The 22,224-nt window shown below is 32.4% G+C and overlaps 1 protein-coding gene across 2 annotated transcripts in view; it reads right to left on the reverse strand.

The window, feature by feature from the left end:
• The window catches only part of Ptp36E (protein tyrosine phosphatase 36E), a 45,798-nt gene that overhangs the window by 15,329 nt on the left and 8,245 nt on the right, over positions 1-22,224 (reverse strand). For both annotated transcript variants that reach the window (XM_013307553.1, XM_013307552.1), the window contains exon 2: positions 5,704-6,129. In XM_013307553.1, the coding sequence (XP_013163007.1) occupies positions 5,704-5,899 (196 nt within the window). In that variant the 5' untranslated portion in view covers positions 5,900-6,129. The remainder of the gene's footprint in view (positions 1-5,703; positions 6,130-22,224) is intronic.

Consider the following 22,224-nt stretch of genomic DNA (forward strand, 5'->3'; position numbering starts at 1 on the left):
AAGAGGTGTACAAATCTAGGTATTTTTAATCAAAAACCTGGATCTGGATTGGATATTAAACTAAACAAAACTTAAATACATACAATACAATATAATCATCATCATCATCTCACTATACATGTGGGATGATGATGATCATATAGAAGTCCCATTCAGAGGCTCGAAGTCTACCCTACAAGCCTAATAGCGGGATTAAAATGAAGATTAATCTTTTAATCTAATAAAATTAATGTTAAAGTAGAAAAAAATATCTTTAACTCAAAATAAAGTAAATATATTTACTATGTACAGTGTATGAGTATATTATATAATATAGTCCGAGTTTGTAATGAAATGAACGAGCAATGTTCAATGCGACCTAATAAACAAGAGGTGCCGACACAGTGGCGACGTTTTGCTTCATAACTACACATAGCACTTTACAAAGTAGGTCAGTCAAACATCTCTGATACGTAACAGAAAGGAGATAATATGAACTATATTATATTAAAATGGCGACCATATAGGGTGATCGTTTAACGCAATTAACTAGACGCAGTCACATATTAATATATTGAGAATAAATATAATACTATCATACATATAGATTATTTTTTAAAATTTCTTTTAAAACTATTATATTCAAGCTGTTTTTTTTTCCGACAAAACTCATTTGTTATTATTTAATTTTTAATATCTATCAAAATTTTTCTTTTTTTATTCAATTTTAGCTGTCGCTTGCGACTTCGTCCGCGTGGAATGAAAATAAAAATTAATTAGTTCCCGGCAATATTCGAATTTTTCTCACCTTTTAAAACTTCCTTAGACCTCAACGAACATTCCAAAGCCAAGATAAGATAAATCTGTTGAGCCGTTCGCTAGTTTTAGCGAGACAAACGAACAGCAATTGATTTATACATATTTATATAAGAAAAATTTTGATAGATATTAAAAATTAAATTATAAAAGATGAGTTTTGTCTGAAAAACCAACAGCTTGAATTTATATATATATTTTTTATATATAGATTTTTAAATGAAAAGGACGAAACAAGCTAATTGGCAAAGATAAAAGAAGTACTTGGTGCTTCCTTTTTGTTTGTGTTTTGTTGCTTTTGTGGGTCATTTGTAAAAGAAGCCGACTGGCGCGTTGTGGAGAGAACCGTCTTTGAAATGTCCTTACTCCTTCCTAACAGACCCTTTTAGCTAAAATCAACACGCGAGAAAATTCCTTTCTTTATTTTAAAAGCGCTTCTTATCTTCAGAATTTTAATACGGGCTATAGATTAATTTAACATTTGAAGAATTATATAAAATAAAAACGACGATATTTCCATATAATTCCACCCCCATTTTGAACGACTTACAACCCCTTTTTCGCGTTAAAAAATAGCATATGTCCTTCCCCATGCTCTACACTATCTGAGTACCAAATTTCATATATGTACATCAGTTTAGTAGTTTTTGCGTGAAAGAAGGACAGAAAGGCAGACAGCCAGACATACAGAGTTACTTTCGCATTTATATTATTAGTAAGGCTGGAACAGATACGTATAACTGTCCTACACAAATTGGGAGAAAGTTACGAGTTCAATTTTTTGTAAAATTTCTCAATAGTATTAATGATGTTTAAAGCTTCAGGTCGTAGAACTACGACAGAACGGCGTATTAAGATCCTTATTTTGATTCAAATAGAATTTAAAATTAAATTAAATCGTATTTTTCCACACGTTTCTAGAAAACTACGAGTATACTCCGTGTTTCAATCTCGGTTTTCTTTTGTTATTCTCTTGACCCGGTTATAGTACGTTCTCCAGTTTGTTTTTATAAAACAATTTTATACTACATTATTAATTTATAAATAACCTTAAATGTATATTTTTAATTACTCTTATTTAATTTGAATATTAATCAAGGATGACAAAATAATTTCATTCATATATTTCAAATGTTTGACAAAAATGTTACGTTTACAACTTATATTTACTACAAAATGACATCTTAAAAATATATCACCTACAATCGAATTTAATGGACATGAGAAATTACAACAAATGCATTTAAACAATTTTACTTTATAAAACTGTAATCATAAACTTATTAAAAAAAGACATATTTGTATAGTCTAATTAAATTTTCCTAAATAAATCCATCTTACTAATCTTACTTCTTACTAATATTATAAATGTGAATGTTTGGATGGATGTTTATTTGAAGGTATCTTCAGAACAGGTGAGCGGATTTCGATGACATTTGGTATAGATGTAGAACATAGTCTGGAAGAAAACATAGGCTACTAATTAAGTTTTTTTAATTCCGCGCTGACGGAGTCGCCGGCGACAGCTAGTAAACAAAAAATGACAACCGCTGAGATCTCTCATTATAATTTCTTATTTCTATTGCATTGCGACTATACATGTATCTTTTATGCATTCAGTCAAAAAACTATAGAACAATGTTACCACCAGCATTTTATTTATATTTGCGTCGTTAAATAACAAAGGGTATCCCCAAGTTAATTGATACTTTCAGTCTGTTTCCTATTGACACAATAAGATAACTTATTCTTCTAATAATTATATTTCAAAGGTGTCTTCCCCAGAACATTTCTTACAAAGGGGCCGGTGTCAGTTGCAAATTAACGCTCAACGCGACGGTTAACAAGCGACAAAGAGTCAGGAAGTCGTTCTGAGCACCTGCTAATTAAGCTCGCCGAGATGTCTATTATTAAGATAAAATTAAGAAAATATAAGATGTTTTACTCCCTAATGTTTAATGAATTCTTTATAGAATTTCAAACGTTTTTTGTGAAACTGACGTAGAGTTCCATGTGTCATCGTCATATGTACCAGCTAAATATGGGTTAACGGTATTTCTTTTGTGGTCTCCTCGTACATGTGGATAATTGGAAAACTTTCGCTGGACTGCTCCGGATACTGCGGAAAGGGTAGTCGGTTGCAATCACCTATCAGTCGTGCGATCGTTTTTCTTTATTCACGTCGCCGTTTGAAAGTATTATTACTGTTATGTCTGATTATCTTAATTAATTGAGGAATGCGAGCAAGCGGTGAACGCGTAGTGAAACTAGTATTGTGGTTTCTTTATCGTATTATTATCCTTGTCAGGTGTAGAGGTTTAGTAGTTATGACATATCTTGGAGGCTCAGAACTACGCACGAGTCGCTGCTCAGAACACCATTTTAAGTTAACGGGGCGGGGCGTAGCGGTATGCGGGAAAGGGCACTGCGCAGCGTACTCGTGGCCTTCGGCTACCATAATATTTGAAAAAATAAAAGTGTACTATATACTCGGAAAGATCCACTTAGCTTCAACGCCTGTTACCAAATACATCGTTAAACCCATTATAAATTTGTTATTAATGTTCGTTTATGAACACGTATATGTGCGGTAAATTGAGCGCAAAGAAAACATGCCCTCGTTAATTTAATTACGAACAAATTTTCCGTACGTTACATTACAAAATTTATTAAAAATTAAGAGAGTTAATTTATGGATTCGCTAATAAATTAAATTATGCTAGTATTTACAAGCCTACGAAAATGCTACATCGTCGTAAAGATTTTTTGAAGACTATTCAGTTTAAAATAAATCTTAATTAGTAGCCCATGCGCTTGTCCTGCTCATCATCTAACCCAAATTCAAATTTTAACTTGATCAGATAAACGGTTTTAGAATTACGTGAAATCAAACGTCCAACCAATCATTCTTTGCATTTATATTGCCTAAGCAATACTGTGATATGACTGGTTAAGCTTTATGAAGAAGGAACCCTAAATGTAAAAAAAAAATTGGCGTTATTTGTTTTTGGCATTACATAGGTCTTAGTCAACCACGCTGGCCCAGTGTATGTTGGTTAAATTCACACATATTTTGGAATTTATTGACTAATACCTAGTCATTCTATTTGGGTAGGCTCTAGGCCGAGAGGCTTCTCGGTGAGGACATATTGACGCATTTCAGCGCAGTACGGGACCAGTTGGTATCATTATAAATTTCAATTTATTAATTTTATATAAAATTCAAAAGCGCTTCCATTAAATATAGCACCAGCGAACTCAAAGAGAAAATTTGCAAAATATAAATATTATTCGTGTTTATTTTTACATTTAAAAAGATAACATCTTGACGTATCGTTCAAATGAAATTGCTCTTCGTTTTTAATTATTTAACTGCGCGGAATATTTTGAGAGTGGAAGTGGTTTATTATTTTGCTGCATAAAACTTGACACATTTCGAGTAAATGTTAATATAATAAGATATCTCGCAAGGGTCACTGAAACTCACTAAAAGATTTCATTGTAAGAAACTAATTGAAACTCATTCATACAACCTCCTTGAATTTATAACTTTTTAATTCGAATTCTTGATGTTAGCAAGGCTAGCAGTATTGAAGGGCTATTTTATTGCTATGAACTCGATTCAAGGCGCTGAAAACAGATTTATTTCTTTGAAAGCGCATACAAGTGGCCACCTCAATACTTCTCGAAGTTTCCAGATAGCAGAGACGTAAACACTTCAGTTTTCTTTGTTCAGTTTTTATCTTAGATGCTTTTATGGTATTTTGCAATTTGCAAAAGATTTTTTTATTTTAATGATTTCGGGGACAGTTTTTTAAAATTTATTAATTTTGATTTGTACATGTTTTAAATATATGTGACTATAATATATATGACTAATTTTTTACTAAAAGCTCAAATTGATATCAACGGCGTAAAGCTTTATTGAAAAAATGCAAACATATCTCTGTAGGAACATTTTTGTGAAAAAAAATTTTGATAGTTTGTGTAAAATTACACTGTTTTTTTTAAATTTTACAATTAATTTAAATTCTGGGTTTTAGTAAAGTTGACTAAAATATTGTATGATATTTATTGGCACTATACAATTTGAAATGTATCCAACATTTATCAGTTTAATTTGTATTCCTCTTACTATATCAAATCTAATACAGTTAGTGACGTTTGGATGCGGTGCAGCGTAATGGAAAATTCTGCCTACATCTGGAACGCGGCTATTTTAAGTCCGTGCACATCTAGTAGGTACTTGAATCCGTTTTCTTCAAGATGAAAACAGATGGAATATTAATAGACAATATCAGAAGTGCACCTACTAGGATTATAAGGAGAGATAGAACTTAGTGTGGATTTAATATACGAAGTAATAAGAAAGATGTTTAGTTGTAAACGGAACATGAAAATCTTCTTATTATAACGATAACTATGCCCTAGAGGACACAATCCCGAGTCCCAAGATAACTATTACAAAGTTAAATCAACTTCTTATAACACAAGACTCAGTATCTTCAATAAGCTTATATTGTCATTTCTACCATCGACTTATTATTATTGTTTTCAAACATCTTGGTAGCTCTAAAATTCGCGCGAGTCGCTGCGCAGAACACAATTTTAGGTGTAGAGGGGCGTTGCGGGATGTGTGAAGAGGGCACTGCGCAGCACGCCGATGGCCTTGAGCCGTCAAGATATTTGAAAAAAGTAATAACAAGTATTTTGATAACCTAAAAACATCTATAACAATAGTAGGTACTAATATCTATCTATAGACATTAGCTAATGCTAAAGTGATGACTAAACTGTAGAATTTGCGCAGTATCTTTTAAATGCTAGTAAGCAGATGTTAACAGAAAAAAGTGTTCTTACTGATCTAAATGTAAGTAATGACTATAGATATACACAGTATATACATACCAAATGAGATGAGGCCACTGTTGAGCATGATGAGTTTCATGCTGTTGGGTATCGATACCAGGCTGTTAGTCCCTGATGTGCGTAAATCCTTTTTCTTTGCCTTCTTCTCCATGTCGTACCGCGGGGCAGACCGGGAGCGGTACTTCCTCTGACTGGTCGCCACCGATGTACCACGTTGACCAGTACGCGACGACATTATGATATTTTATATTACTATTGATTTAATTGTCTATGGCGAGAATAAACGCGATTAATACACTGTCATTTTTCTGTGCACTTTTTAAACACCGTTTGATTTTTAATCTATTGTTGTAAATATAAAGTTATTTTACACTGAGATTTCACAAATACTTATGGAAGAATATTATACGAATTTAGTTTTAAATTATAAAATATTTGTCATATTATGATTGGTATAGTTTGTACCTGTAACAAAATGATATATTTGTTATAAAAACATCACAAAACATACATATAAATGGGAATTCGTCACAAAGTAGGTCAAATTAAGATATATGATAGTAAACATCCTCTCTACCAACGTAATGGAAAATCTGTATTATGGAAAAACAAGTGAGTCACGGTTATTTCGTGAATTAAACAAAAGCTAACATTACGATGAAAGGAAAAATAATATACAGTTTGAAATATATTTTTAAAGCTATTTCAAAGAAGTATAATATCAGATTGTTTGCCTATTTATTCTCGACCAGCCTCTATACTTAGCTGTAAATTAGGTAACTTTCACATAGGCGGCAACACACCCAAGAAAAGTTCAGATAACTAGACAAAGAATTAGATCAAGTTATTGATCGGATAACTTTCTATAGGAGTAAGTATATTTTAGAATTTCAGTAAATTACATTAAACGTTTTCTCTATTAAATATCCAATTATATTCTTAAAGCTATGATGATTTTCGAAAGTCTACTCGTGTTATATATTTCATATTTCATGCATATTTCTCTGGGTCATGTTCTCATTCGCTTCTATCTTTGATAATCCAAAGAACCTTGTACGAGTAAAATAGAGCTCTATTTACTGGAAAGTGATTAATTCGTTTGGGGGAAAAGAAAATGGAATGAAATATTTATTGTCTTATACGAGACGTCCCCCACACAAACAGATTAATCCATTGTTTCATTATTGATCGAGAAACTTATTTATAGGATGGTTTTCCTGTTCTACCGCGCCTTTCCCGGCAACACAGTTTCACATCCTTCTCGATTTATCGTGAATTCAAAAGAAAGGAACAGTGGTAGAGCCCGCTTTAACATCTTCGCACGAATTGGCCCGGCTCGCTCAGTGAAATACTACGACCACACAGAAGACAGGCGTGAAGTGGAAGCAATCCTAAGTTTCGTCTGATGAGTGTGCGTCCCGTAGACCTAATTTAGTCCTCTTTCCCTTCCCACCCTTTTTCTTATAAGGAAAAAATGGGAAGTAGAAGAGGACTTCCCTTAAATGTAATTCAATAATTATTTGTGTAGAACAATAGACTTAAATATCCAAAAACATTTACGATTTATTGATTTTAAAAAAACACCCAAAGGTAATTAACCTTCACATCATGACTTCTTTTATATGAGAAATTGTTAAATCTAAACGAGCGGGGATTATGGTCAGTCAAAGATAAAACGAATTGAGATTGATGAGCAGAGTAATTAACCTTTATATCTACGAATCTAAAGGGCAAAAGCGACATATTCAATTAGGGAAGAAATAAAAGACTTTGCCTTCTTAAAACGCTTAGAAAAATAAAAAGAAAGCAGCTAGTTTATACTCTATGTAGCAGATTTGTATACTTAGTAAATTTCCTTTATTATTTCCGTCTTTAAAAATTGCAAATAACCTAAATACTGTTTATATAATCTTGTTTAGAAAGTTCTCTATCAATTACCATGTTACTTTAATAAAATTAATTTGTCTTTTTACTCATTCATGCATTCATTTAATAATACATAAAGCAAATTATGATGTCAATGATGAAACCCAATCAACAACTACCTATATGAGAAAATTAACAAAGGCAGCGTATAATTAACAAACATAATTTCATGATGCTTTCAGTGGAATTGAGCGAAGTTGATAATAAAAATTCCGGGAAAGCTTATAATGATATTTGCTCGCGAACCTCTTCGTTCATTTGCACCAAAAATAACCGAATCATTTATTCATTATCGAACATCAATTAACAGACTTATGGTTAAAGGTTTGGACAAATGATCTCGACTCGTGGGTTCGAATCTTACTATTAAAATAGTTAGTCTTACTATTAGAATAATAGTTAAAAAAAATAGTTAATTTACTTAATTCGATGGTGTCTAGTGTGACGAACAACTAATTAAAAAAAATCTACTGAACTAGTATAGAGAAAATTACGTAAGTATGGCTTTACTAAAAAAAAATTTTTTTTCTACAAAAAATTTCGACGAATTGAGAGGGTTAAAGAATTAATTTTAAACCTCATATTTCGTAGTATTATTCATATACATGATTACAATGTACGTAATTCATAAATAAAATATATTTTGCTTTTCTAATTATAATTATAATAATAATTTTAATAAGTTTTTGTTTATTAAGCCTCCTCTATCGCAATTGCGTTCTTTTAAGCTTTGATGTAACGCGACTTAAGTACAAAGGGTACTTACAACTTAATAACAACACTGTTGCTTTGATAACACGACGTAAAAGGGCTTTTATAAATTTAAGGGAAATTTATGTTGAGGTAATTGCGTTATTAGGGATAAGAGCTTGAAGGCAAATTAAATTGTTGATCAACAAAATAACGCCTACGACCACTTAGGGTCTCCACCTATCTTGTTATTTCAGATTCTTATTAAAAAAGAAATTTTCACAAGATCTTCTTAGAAATCTTAATAATATTATAACTGCGACAGTTTAGATAGATGGATAGATGTTTGTTTAAAGGTATCTCCGAAACGCCCCAGCGATGTAGAACGTAATCTGGAAGAACACATAGTTTTTTTTAATTCCACGCGGACGGAGTCGTGACTGACAGCTATTTTCTGAATAATTTACGTAATTATATTAATTTACATTACTTGAAAGGAAAAGTTTACTTGCAATCTTTTCTCCCTAGTTATGTGATCTTGGTTTATTTTGAGTATTTATCACCGTTCACTAGGAAAATAAGAGAGATAATCTCTAGTTTACTTAAAATACATAATATAATTTAAAATGCCTACAATATTTATATGTTCATTATAAATTACTTGTCTTTTTATATAAATGCTTACTGAGAAACTTCAATTTTATAACGAATTCTTTGATCCAGTTCTAATATCGACATCAAAGTAATTTTTGATCCGATAACGACGTTTCGAGAAAGCCTTCGTCTTATCATATTATTAATAATAAAGTGGTACGTTAAATGGATTTTTTTAACAGAAAATATAAAAGGATTCGCAAATAGAATGAACGATTTTTGCACATGTCTTACTAATATTATAAATCCGAATCTTTGGATGGAGGAGTGGATGTTATTTTGAAGGTATTTCGAGAACGGCTGTATGGCTCTCGCTGAAATTTGACATAGACGTAGAACATAGTCTGGAAGAACTAATAAAGTTTTTTTTAATACCGCACGTACGGAGTCGCGGGCTACAGCTAGTTTATTTTTATAAGTTAACATGGAATATTAACTTATAAAAATAAGATAAATAAAATAACTAACGTTTATTACTCTACTTCTTACCTATAATTCATTACTCCACATTTGAAGCGTAGTTTTCAGAATGAATAACTACATACCCAACCAATTTGTATTTTTCTGCTAACATAAGACGTACATAGTTTACATTAAAAAAAAAACAGTTTTCCTGATTGTCTATTATCCCTTTTTTTGAGTTAAGCATGGTGTCCGAATAGGAACGTAGTTATATCGCTCGCTTAGCCCGATACGTTCGAAGGGCTCGCCTGTGAGGGATATACTCCCAATTCAATTACAGTCCGATAGTAACAACTTAGACGTGACAGCGAATGAAAATGTCTTTATTGCTTAGTGAAGTGGTAAAGCTTTTGTATTGAGTTTCAATGCTTCATTGTCCGAGGTAATGTACTTTGTGACGCTTTCTTCTTTTATGTGTTAAGTTCTGATCATGTTCTTAAGTAAAATACATAAATAGAGGCAATACAAATAAAGAAATTTAACAAAATATTTGACTACTTCTTCACAGTCGCTTCAATCTTTACAGACTGGTCGTGGTCATCAAGTAAGTATCGTGACACGTTTCACCAGACGCCTCTACATTTCCCGAGCACTACTTACTTCATTTGAGTACTAATCTTACTCTTACTAATATAATAAAAACGAAAGTTTAGATGGATGGATGTTTGAAGGTATCTCTGGAACGGATCTTGATGAAATTTTCACAGATGTAGAACATAGTCTGGATGAACACATAGGCTATTAATTAAGTTTTTAATTCCGCGCGGACGGAATTGCGGGCGACAGCTAATTACACATATATCGTAGGTAAGGACGACTCGCTAAAGAAGCATAGCATATTAGATTCTTTTAGCTATAAATCGGTGATCTGTATTAAATTGGAATATCAATTTACATGTATTATTTCTAGATTGTGATTCAGGAACTATTATGATGATAAATATTTCACATTGATAGAAGGAGAGCGTGTTTTTATTTCGAAGTAGTTTTTAAAAAGACTTTAGATAAGCAAAGCTGAAAACTTTTGAGAGCAGCTGCCCTAAACCGCAAGCAATGTGTACCGACTTAGCTGGTAACGGTATATTTATGTTAATTCTTTAGTTACACTACAAAATAATATATCTTGCTATATTATAAGCAGTTTTAAGAAGTACTAGGCGAAATTCAAATGATACGACATCAAAAACTGATTTGAAAACCATTACCTTACTTAAAAAAATCACCATCTTTTGTTTTAAAAATTTTAATTCTTTACTGGAATAAAAAAATCTTGAAAGCCAATCTGTTTGTCTAACATAACTATTATAATTTTTGTTTGGTTTTGTACAAAAATATCACAATATCAGTGGGCCTTACTAGTCTTTAAAGTAGAAGGCTGAGTTAGCTTTTCTTATTGTTGGAGGCATATGTTGAAGAAAAACAACCTTCAACTTAACTCGGATGTCTAGAAAATAGTGTCATATTACCCGACGAATGGCAAGGATACTTCGTGAGAGGTCGCCGACGAAATTGCTTTGATATAAATTGCAGTAGCCACTACTTCCACCATCTCTTACTCGTCTTTATTTTCAGTTTCTTTACAGATAGACACAGACCTTAGCAAATAATGCTAGAAAAAAAAATGTAAATTTTAGTTATTTCAATATTGGCATGGCACAGAAACAATATTTACTTTTTTTTTAAATTTCATATTTGGAATTTGTTTTTTTCGTAATTGTGTGTGTGTTATTTTTTAAATAAAAGCTGGAATTTATCTTAATAAATCATAATAATTTTTAAATATATTATACAATTTATAGGAAACGATCTATGTGGTCTCCGGGGTCCTTTGCGTAGAAATACGAAATGTGTCGAGAAAATCTTGGCGAGCATTTTATATTAATTGCGTCTGGCTGCGAGATTAGGTCATAAATAAACTGCCGGTTACGAGACCTCTGTAATTACCCGTTCTTTGATTAATATGCCACGATTAAGTGTTAGTATTCACTAAAATATCGCTGGCAGAATAATTATAATGAAATTCATTTCATTATATTAGATTATTGGTTGTCCAACAAGGTTTTATTTAATTAATTATTCAAATCAGCACGTAAAGTTATGCGTCAAAAATGAATTCATAAATGTGTCTGCAAATTAAATCGAAATCGTAAAACGTTTTCCATATGTAGTAAAAATTTGATGATGTAATTCACATGGCCATAATACTCGTATTTATTAAAATATCTTTAATCATTTTATTCATACTTTTATATTGACTTGAGTGATAGGAATTCACTCCTTTGACCGTTGGTTTCTGAGACAAAAATATCTGTATATAATACATATTGTCATGCCCGTCATTATCTTTGACAAAAGAGAGATATCTCAGAACGTTTTACAATTACGCTTCAAGTATATACTGTGAAGTGTAAGTTAGTAAGTTAAGAGTGCACGGGTTTTAGTTTAGCTGTCGAGGCTCATAACTGTGCAACATTTGACGCGATAATGCTTTATAAACTACGCAAAAGTTTCCAACTAAAGCAAACTCTATGAAGTATTCAGTAAGCGAAATATTTCTGCACTCGCAAGGTGTTTTCAAAGATATAGCTTAAGGAGTAAACTCGGTTTGAACGCGATATTATTAGTCTTGTTATCGTTTTATTAAGTTTATACACCTGTAACCTAGAAAAGAGTTAGGATTTGTGACTCATACTTATCAGACCTTACATTAATATTTAATGAACAAAATTACATCACTGATCAAATCTAGCAACGAATAACAAGCGTTCAAACTTGTTAATCGGTGCATCAAAATAGTGATGTAAAGACAGAAAAAGATATTCTCCCTTCAATTGCATCCCCTTCTCTGTCAAATTCACCTCTCAATCTTATCACTTCCTTATAAGAAAAGGGCGCGAAATAGGACTAAAATTGGGCCCCCGGCACGCACACACATCAGAATATCGCGAACTTGTGTACTGCAATTCGTGCAACAGATGCTGTTGCTGGTGTCTACCACTGTTAAAACTTTATAAACTAATTATAAATTACGATAAAACCCCAATAGTTATAACAATCTCTTAAATAACATTCATAAAAATATCTTTTTAGGGTTCCGTACCACATAGGAAAAAAACGGAACCCTTATAGGATCACTTTGTTGTCCGTCCGTCTGTCTGTCAAGACCCTTTTTCTCAAAAACGCGTGAAGATATTGAGCTGGAATTTATATTAATATATCATATCAAATACTCAGGTCTGCGGTCGCTATGTGCTGTGAAAAAATAAAACTTCTAAAGCAACGCAATCAAAAGATACAACCGTTTTTTTCATAAATACAGTATAAAAATGTGAAGTCAGCGACATAATATCGCTGAGAGAAACTTTTAGATGGTGACAATTATCTGGAAAGTGATATAACGATTGTCGGAACAGAAGTTTTCTTTGAAGTAAGCCAAACTGGTAACTGCTAAAATTACGGCGTCATTTCTGACTTCGTAACTTGTCGCCTTACGACTTTCCTAAACGTATCTTATGTTTTACCAGCTGTCGCCCGCGACTCCGTCCGCGTGGGTTTAAAAAATAGATAGTAGCCGATTATCAGATATACAGAGTATGCATAATAAAATTTCAGAAAAATCGGACGAATATGTGACACGACTTTTTATAATTTATGTATAAGTTTTCTTTTATGTCAAACTAACACGGCGTTTTTGAACCTTTAAGTAGCTAAAAATGTAACAATTCATTTGAAAAGGCAACCCTATTTATATGAATATGAAATTCCAAGAAAGGTTACTACTTCTTTACCTTTATAAATCGAATAGCAATTTTGTTTAATGATACATTGGGTCTCAGATAATCGTTGGAATATTTTATGAAAGTATATTACCCATATCCTTGTCACTTTGTTAGCGTCCATGTTGTCTAAATATAAATCAATTTTAGTCGATCGCCGAGTGATCGGTTCAATAACCCGATTACTCTTCACGCTCTATTGCCCTCAACTCTATTAGCACTTGAGATATTTTACATGGTCATGTGGCGTATCCTTATCTTTCTGTATATTAAATAATTACGAAATATACAAAAAAAACATTTTAATCCATTAATTATTTAAAAATGTTATTTATTCAAAGATTTGTGTGAAGTCAACCAACCCGCACTTGGCCAGCGTGGTTGGCTATGGCCTAATCACCCTTAACTATGGGTAGGCTCCGAGCCCCTCGGTGGGGAGGTATAGTGGGCTGATGATGATGATGATTATTTAAAAGAAAAGAAGTAATTAGGATTTTTTAATTAGTATTCTTAATCCTAAACATGGAAAAAAATTAAAACCTTTAAAAATCTTTTGTAATAAGTCGTAATCTATATATATAAAAGAAAGTTGTGTTAGTTACACTATTTATAACTCAATAACGGCTTTACTGATATGACTGAAAATTGGTGAGGAGGTAGCTTAGAGCCAGGAGACGGACATAGGATACTATTTATGATTTATATTTTTCGAATTATGCCTTGAAGAGCCGCTTTTTACTTAACTTATCTATATATTAAGTTATTTATATATCCACGCAGACGGAGTCGCGGGTGACAGCTAGTATCATATAGATAATCACAAAACTTTTTCTAGGATATTTCAAAATTGAATGACACTATCAGATTACCTCAATTACCAGAACATATGTAGCTTTGAGAAGTGAAAGTCTTCATATTAGAGTGCAATTAACTTTAACCGATACCAAGAAACACTTAGAAGTCTTCACTCTTTAGAATGAAAGCCATTATATAGAGTGCATTTAATGGTGCGATAGAATAATGAATAGACGTAATCAAATCTGTGTTCAGTGAATGAAAGACCGAGGAAAGCAATAAATGCGTATTGAATATCAATATTGACTAGGAACGTTAATGGAGTACAGTAACTGAATGCTATATAAAAGATAATGGAATTTCCAAAGGCAAATGGCATCATAAAGTTGAACAGCACCAAATAATATCCGTCCACGGCTATAAATACGGCATCATAAACTAATGTATGTCGCTGATGCTATTATACGTACTAGAGTTAACTTACAATTAGGTACAGTTTTAGCTCTACTACCGCCATGGCTGAATGACGCCCCTTTTTACCACGTTTTTAACAGGATTATCTGAAACTGTGTAGTTTTCGCAGACCTGTGGCGCCTCTTTCTGCCCTACGCCCTAGGTGGTCGCCCAACTGCACCCTACCTAACGCCGGCCCTGGTTAGAATTAACTTACTATGTCTCGCCTCCTACATGTAATATATATCATTCTAGGCTTTGCAAGAACAATGTTGATTTCATTCAATTCAAAGACAATTTAAATTAAATAGTACCCGATTTGCGCTTTTGGTTAACAAGAAATAATTTTTCTATTTTATTTTACTTTTGTCCTGAACTACACTTATACAATACACAGGCGAAATTGATTTATAAATTCAAAAATAATCTATTTTAGCCATTTAAAATAAACAGCTAATTAATATAGAGTTTCAACATAAGAGTAATAAGTAAAGTATTAAATAGACCTATAAATTAAGGCGTGATTTAGTACGTCTCAGATGTATATACAGTTTTGTATAACCTAAACAGAATTAAATAAATAAGATCACGATAAATTCAATAGTAAACACAGCATTCTCAAAGCGAACGATTTCCATTTACGACTTTCAAACTACGTGTAATTGGGATTTACAATTTGTATAGAACAATACAATAGTTTGCGGGTAAAGCTTCCATTTAACTTTACTAATTGGAAGACATTGTATGTTTGTATGTATACAAGCAAACAGTATGATACGAATATCGAAATAATTATAATATTAATATTATGTGTGAAGTCAATCAAACCGCAGTGGGCCAGCATTGTTGGCTATGGTCTAGTCATCTATAGGGTAGGCTCCGAGCCTTTCAGTGGGGACGTAGTGAGTTCATGATGATGGTTAATACCTTGTAATCAATTTTTTTTTTAATTCTCATTTATGAACACAAAAAGCTCTAGTTAACAAATCAAGTTTTACAAGTTGCATTATTCCCATCTTTAAATAATGATTAATGTTATTAACTTGGTTACGTTCTTATAACAAAGATATTCTCATTACGTAGCACCTACTTTCAATACTTAAAGCCTACACAAAGTTGATTGATAATGTGGTTTACCAGGCTTTATATTCTTACGTACGTGAAAATAATTAGCTTTTGTGCCTCGTTTTGGTTGATAGGTTAGTATAACTAATATTAAAATCATTAATCTTTGATTCCAATACGTTAGAGAAACATAAGAACATTAACTTAGAAGCATTGAAATGGGAATATGAAAGTGGTCAGTTGAATGAAAGATGGGACTGAACCATTATACTATTTATAACAGAATGGTTAGCGGCCCTGATAAATGTACCTCCAGCGAATGAATGGAGACATTAATCTAGGAGTTTGAAGCAAACTATCTCGACCGATTTATCCGGATTTCCGTAACAGAAATTCCACGATTTACTGTTTGCTTTAACAAAGCAAAGCGCCTGATACGAAAAGAAAATCGAAATAATATTTAATACTTCTTTCAGAAGTAAATTCCAGTTTAACGTTGATTGTAAACATTTTACACGAAATACATGGACTTTAACTTTAGATACTTTCTAAGGAAATTTAGCAACACTTTCTTATTTTGTTACCCAAAGAAACTCTACAATATATTTTTAAAACTTAACAATTAATTTTAAAAAAGCCGTAAACATCATTTTACAATAATTATAACACTCCAGAGATGCATAGGAATCTAATAACAACTTAGTCTAATCGGTCAAGAAGTTTTGGCTACAAGAATAATTAAACGGCATTATTTAACGTTTAAATTTGTTATGACTATATGACATAAAGCTCATAATTTAGCTCTCATATTTCGCATCAATTAAACTTTCATAATTCACACTTACTTTCAAAACAACATCTAAATGCGTTCTATATAATTACTTAACCAAATGGGGTTATAAATACGTCACTCATAAAGCATCCAGGTTAATGCCCGGGCTTTGATTAATGTCCTTCATTAGGGTAAAACGTCGGGGCACATTTCGAAATGTTGTTCTGACAAATGATGAATTCTAAATTCAGTTGAAGTAAAACAAATTTCTCTCCATGCCTTTGCCTCGAAGCTTTTTACAACAAGATGAGATCTTTCAGATGAAATGAGTTCAAACAACTTTACGCTAAACTTATTACGCATTTTGATGTTCTTCTCATTTCATATTCGTTATACATACGACATACCATTTTATGGTTATCTTAAGCAAAATCGTAATTAGAATAATAAATCCTTATACCAAAAATGTATTTAATACTAGCTGTCGCAACTCCATCCGCGTGGAATTAAAAAAAAAACTAAATGAGACCTATATGTTCTTCCAGACATCTACATTGTTCTACATCTGAGCCTAATTTCATCAAGATCTGTTGAGCCGTTAAGATACCTTCAAACAAACATCCATCGAATCCAAACATTTGCATTTATAATATTAGTATGATTATCCCTTGTTTTGTGTAAGAAAGAATGATATTTGTCATGTATCGACAAATCATTTACATTAATTAAATCTCAAACAACTATTAAAATGTATATACTATAGGATATTACAGCTACAGTCAGTGCCAACATCACAAGTTACTGACGCATAATCCAATATCGGTCGCCCATTCCACTGTATGCAAATTTTTATTCGACCTCATTTTTATTCTATGGAACGAGTGTTGCGAGGTATCTAGTAAACGAATGCACATGTATTGAGAGAAATTAAAATAGAATTAAATAGATTTCAGTTGTGAATAATCGTTTAAATAAAGAAGAAGTTCAGTACCATGAATTAACAGTGGTAGAGCCCGCTTTAACATCTTCGCACGTATTGGCCCGGTTCGCGCGGTGAAATACCACGACCACACAGAAGACAGGCGTGAAGTGGAAACAATTCCGCGTTTCATCTGATGAGTGTGCGTCCCGGAGGCCTAATTTAGTCCTCTTTCCTTTCCTACCCTTTTTCTCTAATAAGGAAAGGATGGGAAGTGGACATTCCGCAGAGGATGCATGGAAAGGGAAAATGTTTTCTTTCTGTGCATCCTCTCCTCCGTCGATTAAAGGTAGGCAACGCATATGCAATTGCGTATAATTTAAACGATGAACAAAATATTCACCACCGAAAACCTATAAATGTTAACTATTGTACATAGGGATTCTAGACAGGGTCTCCTTGATCCGTCGGTGCAAAAGGTATAGGGCGTCTGGGCGGCGGGCCCTGTGGTCGCCTGCCCATGGCCGTACTACTTTTAGGAGCGCCACATTAATTTTCGTATCCGGACGCCCAAAACGGTTAAGATAGCCCTGCTTTTATTACTCTAAATCTTCTTCAGATCCATTGGTCATTAGTTCATTAGCTAAGTATAGAGAGTCAAGTCAAGAGTAGAGTCAAAATGTTGTGTCTTCATATGCTCTTACTTCATAGTAGTTTTTTAACTCGAACTTTCAACTACTAGTTAAGTTAATTATTACTCACAGCAATTCCTTTAATAAACTACATCATTACATTTATGAATTTACTACACGGTTATGCAACACATGACCAAAGCTGATTTTCACGAGCATACAGCGTGTTGTTAATTAAGATTAATTGTTGAATGTGCCGCAGCTTGCTGTATTGAACAAATTGACGTTTTTGTTATCTATAAAACAGTCAATATACATATTTAACATACATAATGTTATGTATTGTCATTTTACACAAACATTCCCTAGCTTCCTTGAAACATTCTAACAAAGTTGAAATAAAATCTGTAAAAACACAAGCATATGTCGACGAACTTATTATACAAAAAAAATCGTCAAAGGTTTCTTTCTCTTCCAAATTTTTTTTTATAAGTATTATTATTATTTTTTTTTTTAATAAAAAATATTAGCAGATTTTTTTGGAAATTTACTAATATTTCTTTTACCATTCCAACCAAGCTCTAGGCTTGTGCTAGGATATGGTTTACGACAATAGGCGAATGGCGGGATTCGAACCACCGACCTCGTCATCGGAAATCCGTATCCTTAACCATTAGGCTATTGACGCTTTTATGTACTTAATTATGTATGAACTACTATTTACTACTACTTAAGTATGAACTTAATTATCTACAAAACTTAGATTTTAAACATGAAAATATGAAATAATACAAATGTATTATTGTTTATTGAACTACTTTATTTATTGTTAATTAATATTATGAAATACTGTTCTACAAAGCGGGATTATTGCTCTCTCACTCCTGACTAATTTCCCTCATTATGGATAAATTGTCGAGTAATATTTTAGATCGTTATACTGTAACAAATGATGAGTTTTGAATTCTGTTACGCGTAAAAGGTCTCTCTCTCTCTCTCTCGCCTCGTGGACTGGTTACTATGAAATTTAAATGAATAAAATGTAAAGGAGTAAAAGAATTTATTTTTATTGCTCTAGGTTTTTAACAGTAATATAAATTTAGATGACGATTACGAATAACGAATACGATAGATTAGTTAAGGATGGCTGAATTAAGTATGGATGGATTGTGTCAGGATTTATAAGAACGAAGTGAATTCACAGCTGATTGATATATATATATATATATATAATAGTACATAATGTCAGAATGATTAGTGAGGGGACATAAACTTCGAAATTTTAGTAAGGCTAGTGTTATGCCAGTACACCGACACAGTGTCGGATATTCTTACTAACATTATATACCTTCAAATATCTGAGACAACTGTTTTTTTTTATACATAAGACTAGCTGTCGCCTGCGACTCCGTCCGCGCGGGTTTAAAAATAGATATTGGCCGATTCTCAGACCTACTCGATATGCTCACAAAATTTCATGAGAATCGGTCAAGCCGTTTCAGAGGAGTATGGGAACGAAAATTGTGACACTAGGATTTATATATAAGATAAGATTTTTTTTAATTTAACTGTATGAGTTTGTAAATATATATATTAGGAGTTGTTATATTTAATTAGCAAAGGTGTTGATATTGTTAAAATGTTATACATCGATGGTTATGTTATGTCCATGCCGATGAGCGCACGGTTGAGCGAAGCGATGACGTCATTATTGCCGGTTTATGCTCCCGAACCCCGACCTCCTTTAGTGGTACGGGGTTTAATTGAGACACAATGAATATCATGTTTGTAACTAATTGCGGGTTTCCACTGTCGAAACATTTCTGACCTCTCCTATCCCTCTGATTCTTATTTTAGAAACATAAATAACTATGTTTTCTATATATTTCGGTAGTAGACAGGCATGGTTTATTAATACGTTAGGTTCTCTAGTATTTTTTTTTATAGGCAAAGGGGGCAAATGAGCAACGAATCGCCTAAACTTATTTGATCCGACCCCCATGGACATGCCAGAAGACCCGCAGATGCATTGTGAACTTTTTGAGTTTAAAAATCTATAAAATGTTATTTATTTTAAGATATTAATTTTTAACTCGTAGTTCAATTATCTGAATAAAATTTAGATGTTTGAATGTTTTAAAATATCTTTAATTATCTTTCAACTTATTGAAAATTATAAATAAATAGAAGTACATTAATTATGTTTTCCTGGTACATTGCTTACGAAAGCTTCGAGAACAGTTGCAAAATTTGAACGTGTACAGTGTAAGTACGATAAAACAATTTGCGGAAGCCTTTGAGAAACTTCCGTGCGAGTAACTTGTGAAATGAACTCAAAGTATTTTATTAATAAATATGTCAGAGTTTTATCGTATTAGAAAATGGGTTAAACAATTTATAAAGCGTATCTACTTTTGTTGCCTTTCGATTAATAATAATAGCGATTAAATTAACGTTACGAATCGAGATTAAATCAGAAAAACCTAGATTTTTAACAAAGTTATCGTATGTACAATTCATATTGACATTTCTGTTTTTTGTTTTCAAAGATGGAGTGATCAAATACGAGTAATTCAATAACACAATTTCACGGTTAGTTTTGTCGAGTCTTATTATAACATAATACCTATCGCCCGCGACTCTGTCCGCGCGAAATTAAAAGAAAAAATAATTAGTCTACCAGACTATGTTCTATACGTATGCCAAATATCATCGAGATCCGTTCAGCCGTTCTGTAGATACCTTTAAACTAACATCCATCCATACATTAAAACATTTGCATTTATAATATTAGTAACATTAGTAAGAAAACATCGATTCAGAGGATGCCGAAATCCCTGTCTCGTCGCGTCGCTGTGTGTCGTCTTTTAGCAATGAGTTAAATAATTAATTTTATTAAATAATACCAGAAAATTCTTGTATTAATTTACATTGAAATAGTAATATCCCGGCATATGGTAAGCGGGATCAGGATTTCAATAAAGAACAGTTGATGCGAAAAACCACCACGCCGCTGTGATCTTAATTCAATTTTAATTAACAATGTCGTCGCAATATAAAATTATGCAACCTATACATATAAATAACATTGGAGTGTCTGTTTGTAATATTAAAATAACAATTTTAATTGATGTAAATATATGAATATATATACGGCACATACACCAAAATAACTTTTTTACAATTTTTGTCTGTCTGTCTGTTTGTTTCGGCTAATCTCTGAAATTGCTGGAACGATTTTGACGGGACTTTTATTAGTAGGTTGCTAATGTTATAAGGCGTAACTTAGGCAATGATTGTTCAAAAAAAATCTTTTATTTTTGAAAAATAAAGTAATGTTGCAATGTCCAAGTACTGTCGAGTACCGCGCGCAGCTCAAAGACTGTGTTAAACGCAAGCGAAATCGCGGGCACAGCTAGTTTCAAATAATTATGAAAGTGATGACGAGGTCGCCTCTTGATACGAATTGCGCAGGCGTATTTTCATGGATTAATAACTCATTGAAATCACTTTTAACTCGTAAAGTTTAATTCCTAAATTACAATTGTAAATTGCGATTTCGAGGGCCGTAGAACATGGAATAAATTACCGTTGTAGGCAATTCGAATTCGTGTCTCACGTAATTGTTATTTGTTTTTACGAATCTGAATAAATTCCTGAATCGTTTGTAGCATACAGGATTTTTTGATAGATGTTTATTGTCATATGCCACAGAGCAGTAGAATGGATTACGGTTGTTTTGTATTTTTTAATCTTCTAATATTATAAATGCGAATTTTTAGATGGATGGATAGATGTTTGTTTGAATGTATCTCCGGAACGACTGAACGGATTTTGATGAAATTTGGCCTGGATGTCGAACATTGTCTGATAGAACGTATATGCTACTCATTAGTTTTTTTAATTCTGCGTGGACGGGGTTGCGAGCGTCGACTATTTTTTGATAAGTACTATCTGAAAACACAGTAAGACAATAAGGATTTTATTGTGTCAAACATGCCTTATGCAATGTCCTTATATTTAAAGTAAGAGTCCTTCATTAGGTAAATAACCTTTTTGTAAGAATTCTTTGGATACTGGAGATAATTCTACATAAGCGTAGCTTATACGAACCCGCCTATCGTAGTATTATCTCTACGTATTGTGCTACGGAGACAATTTGAGTCATTCTTTTACGTTAAGAAAACAAAATTTTATAAAATAATCACAGGGATGTCAATAAAAAAGCTTCATAAAGAATTCATAAAGTTAGTTATCTAAAAGGCTTTGGTTTTATTTTTATGTATTTAAGCTTTTCGTAGTGCGTTAAAAAAAACTGTTAAGTAATGTTCTTTTGTTCTAAAATATCAGAATAGTAAAAATGAACTGCTGTGTCATTTCAATATAAAATACTTTCGTGTTATTTTTGTAAAAAAT

The sequence above is a fragment of the Papilio xuthus genome, unplaced genomic scaffold (assembly GCF_000836235.2).
Source record: "Papilio xuthus unplaced genomic scaffold, Pxut_1.1 DF828142.1, whole genome shotgun sequence".
NCBI classification, from domain to species: Eukaryota; Metazoa; Arthropoda; class Insecta; order Lepidoptera; family Papilionidae; genus Papilio; species Papilio xuthus.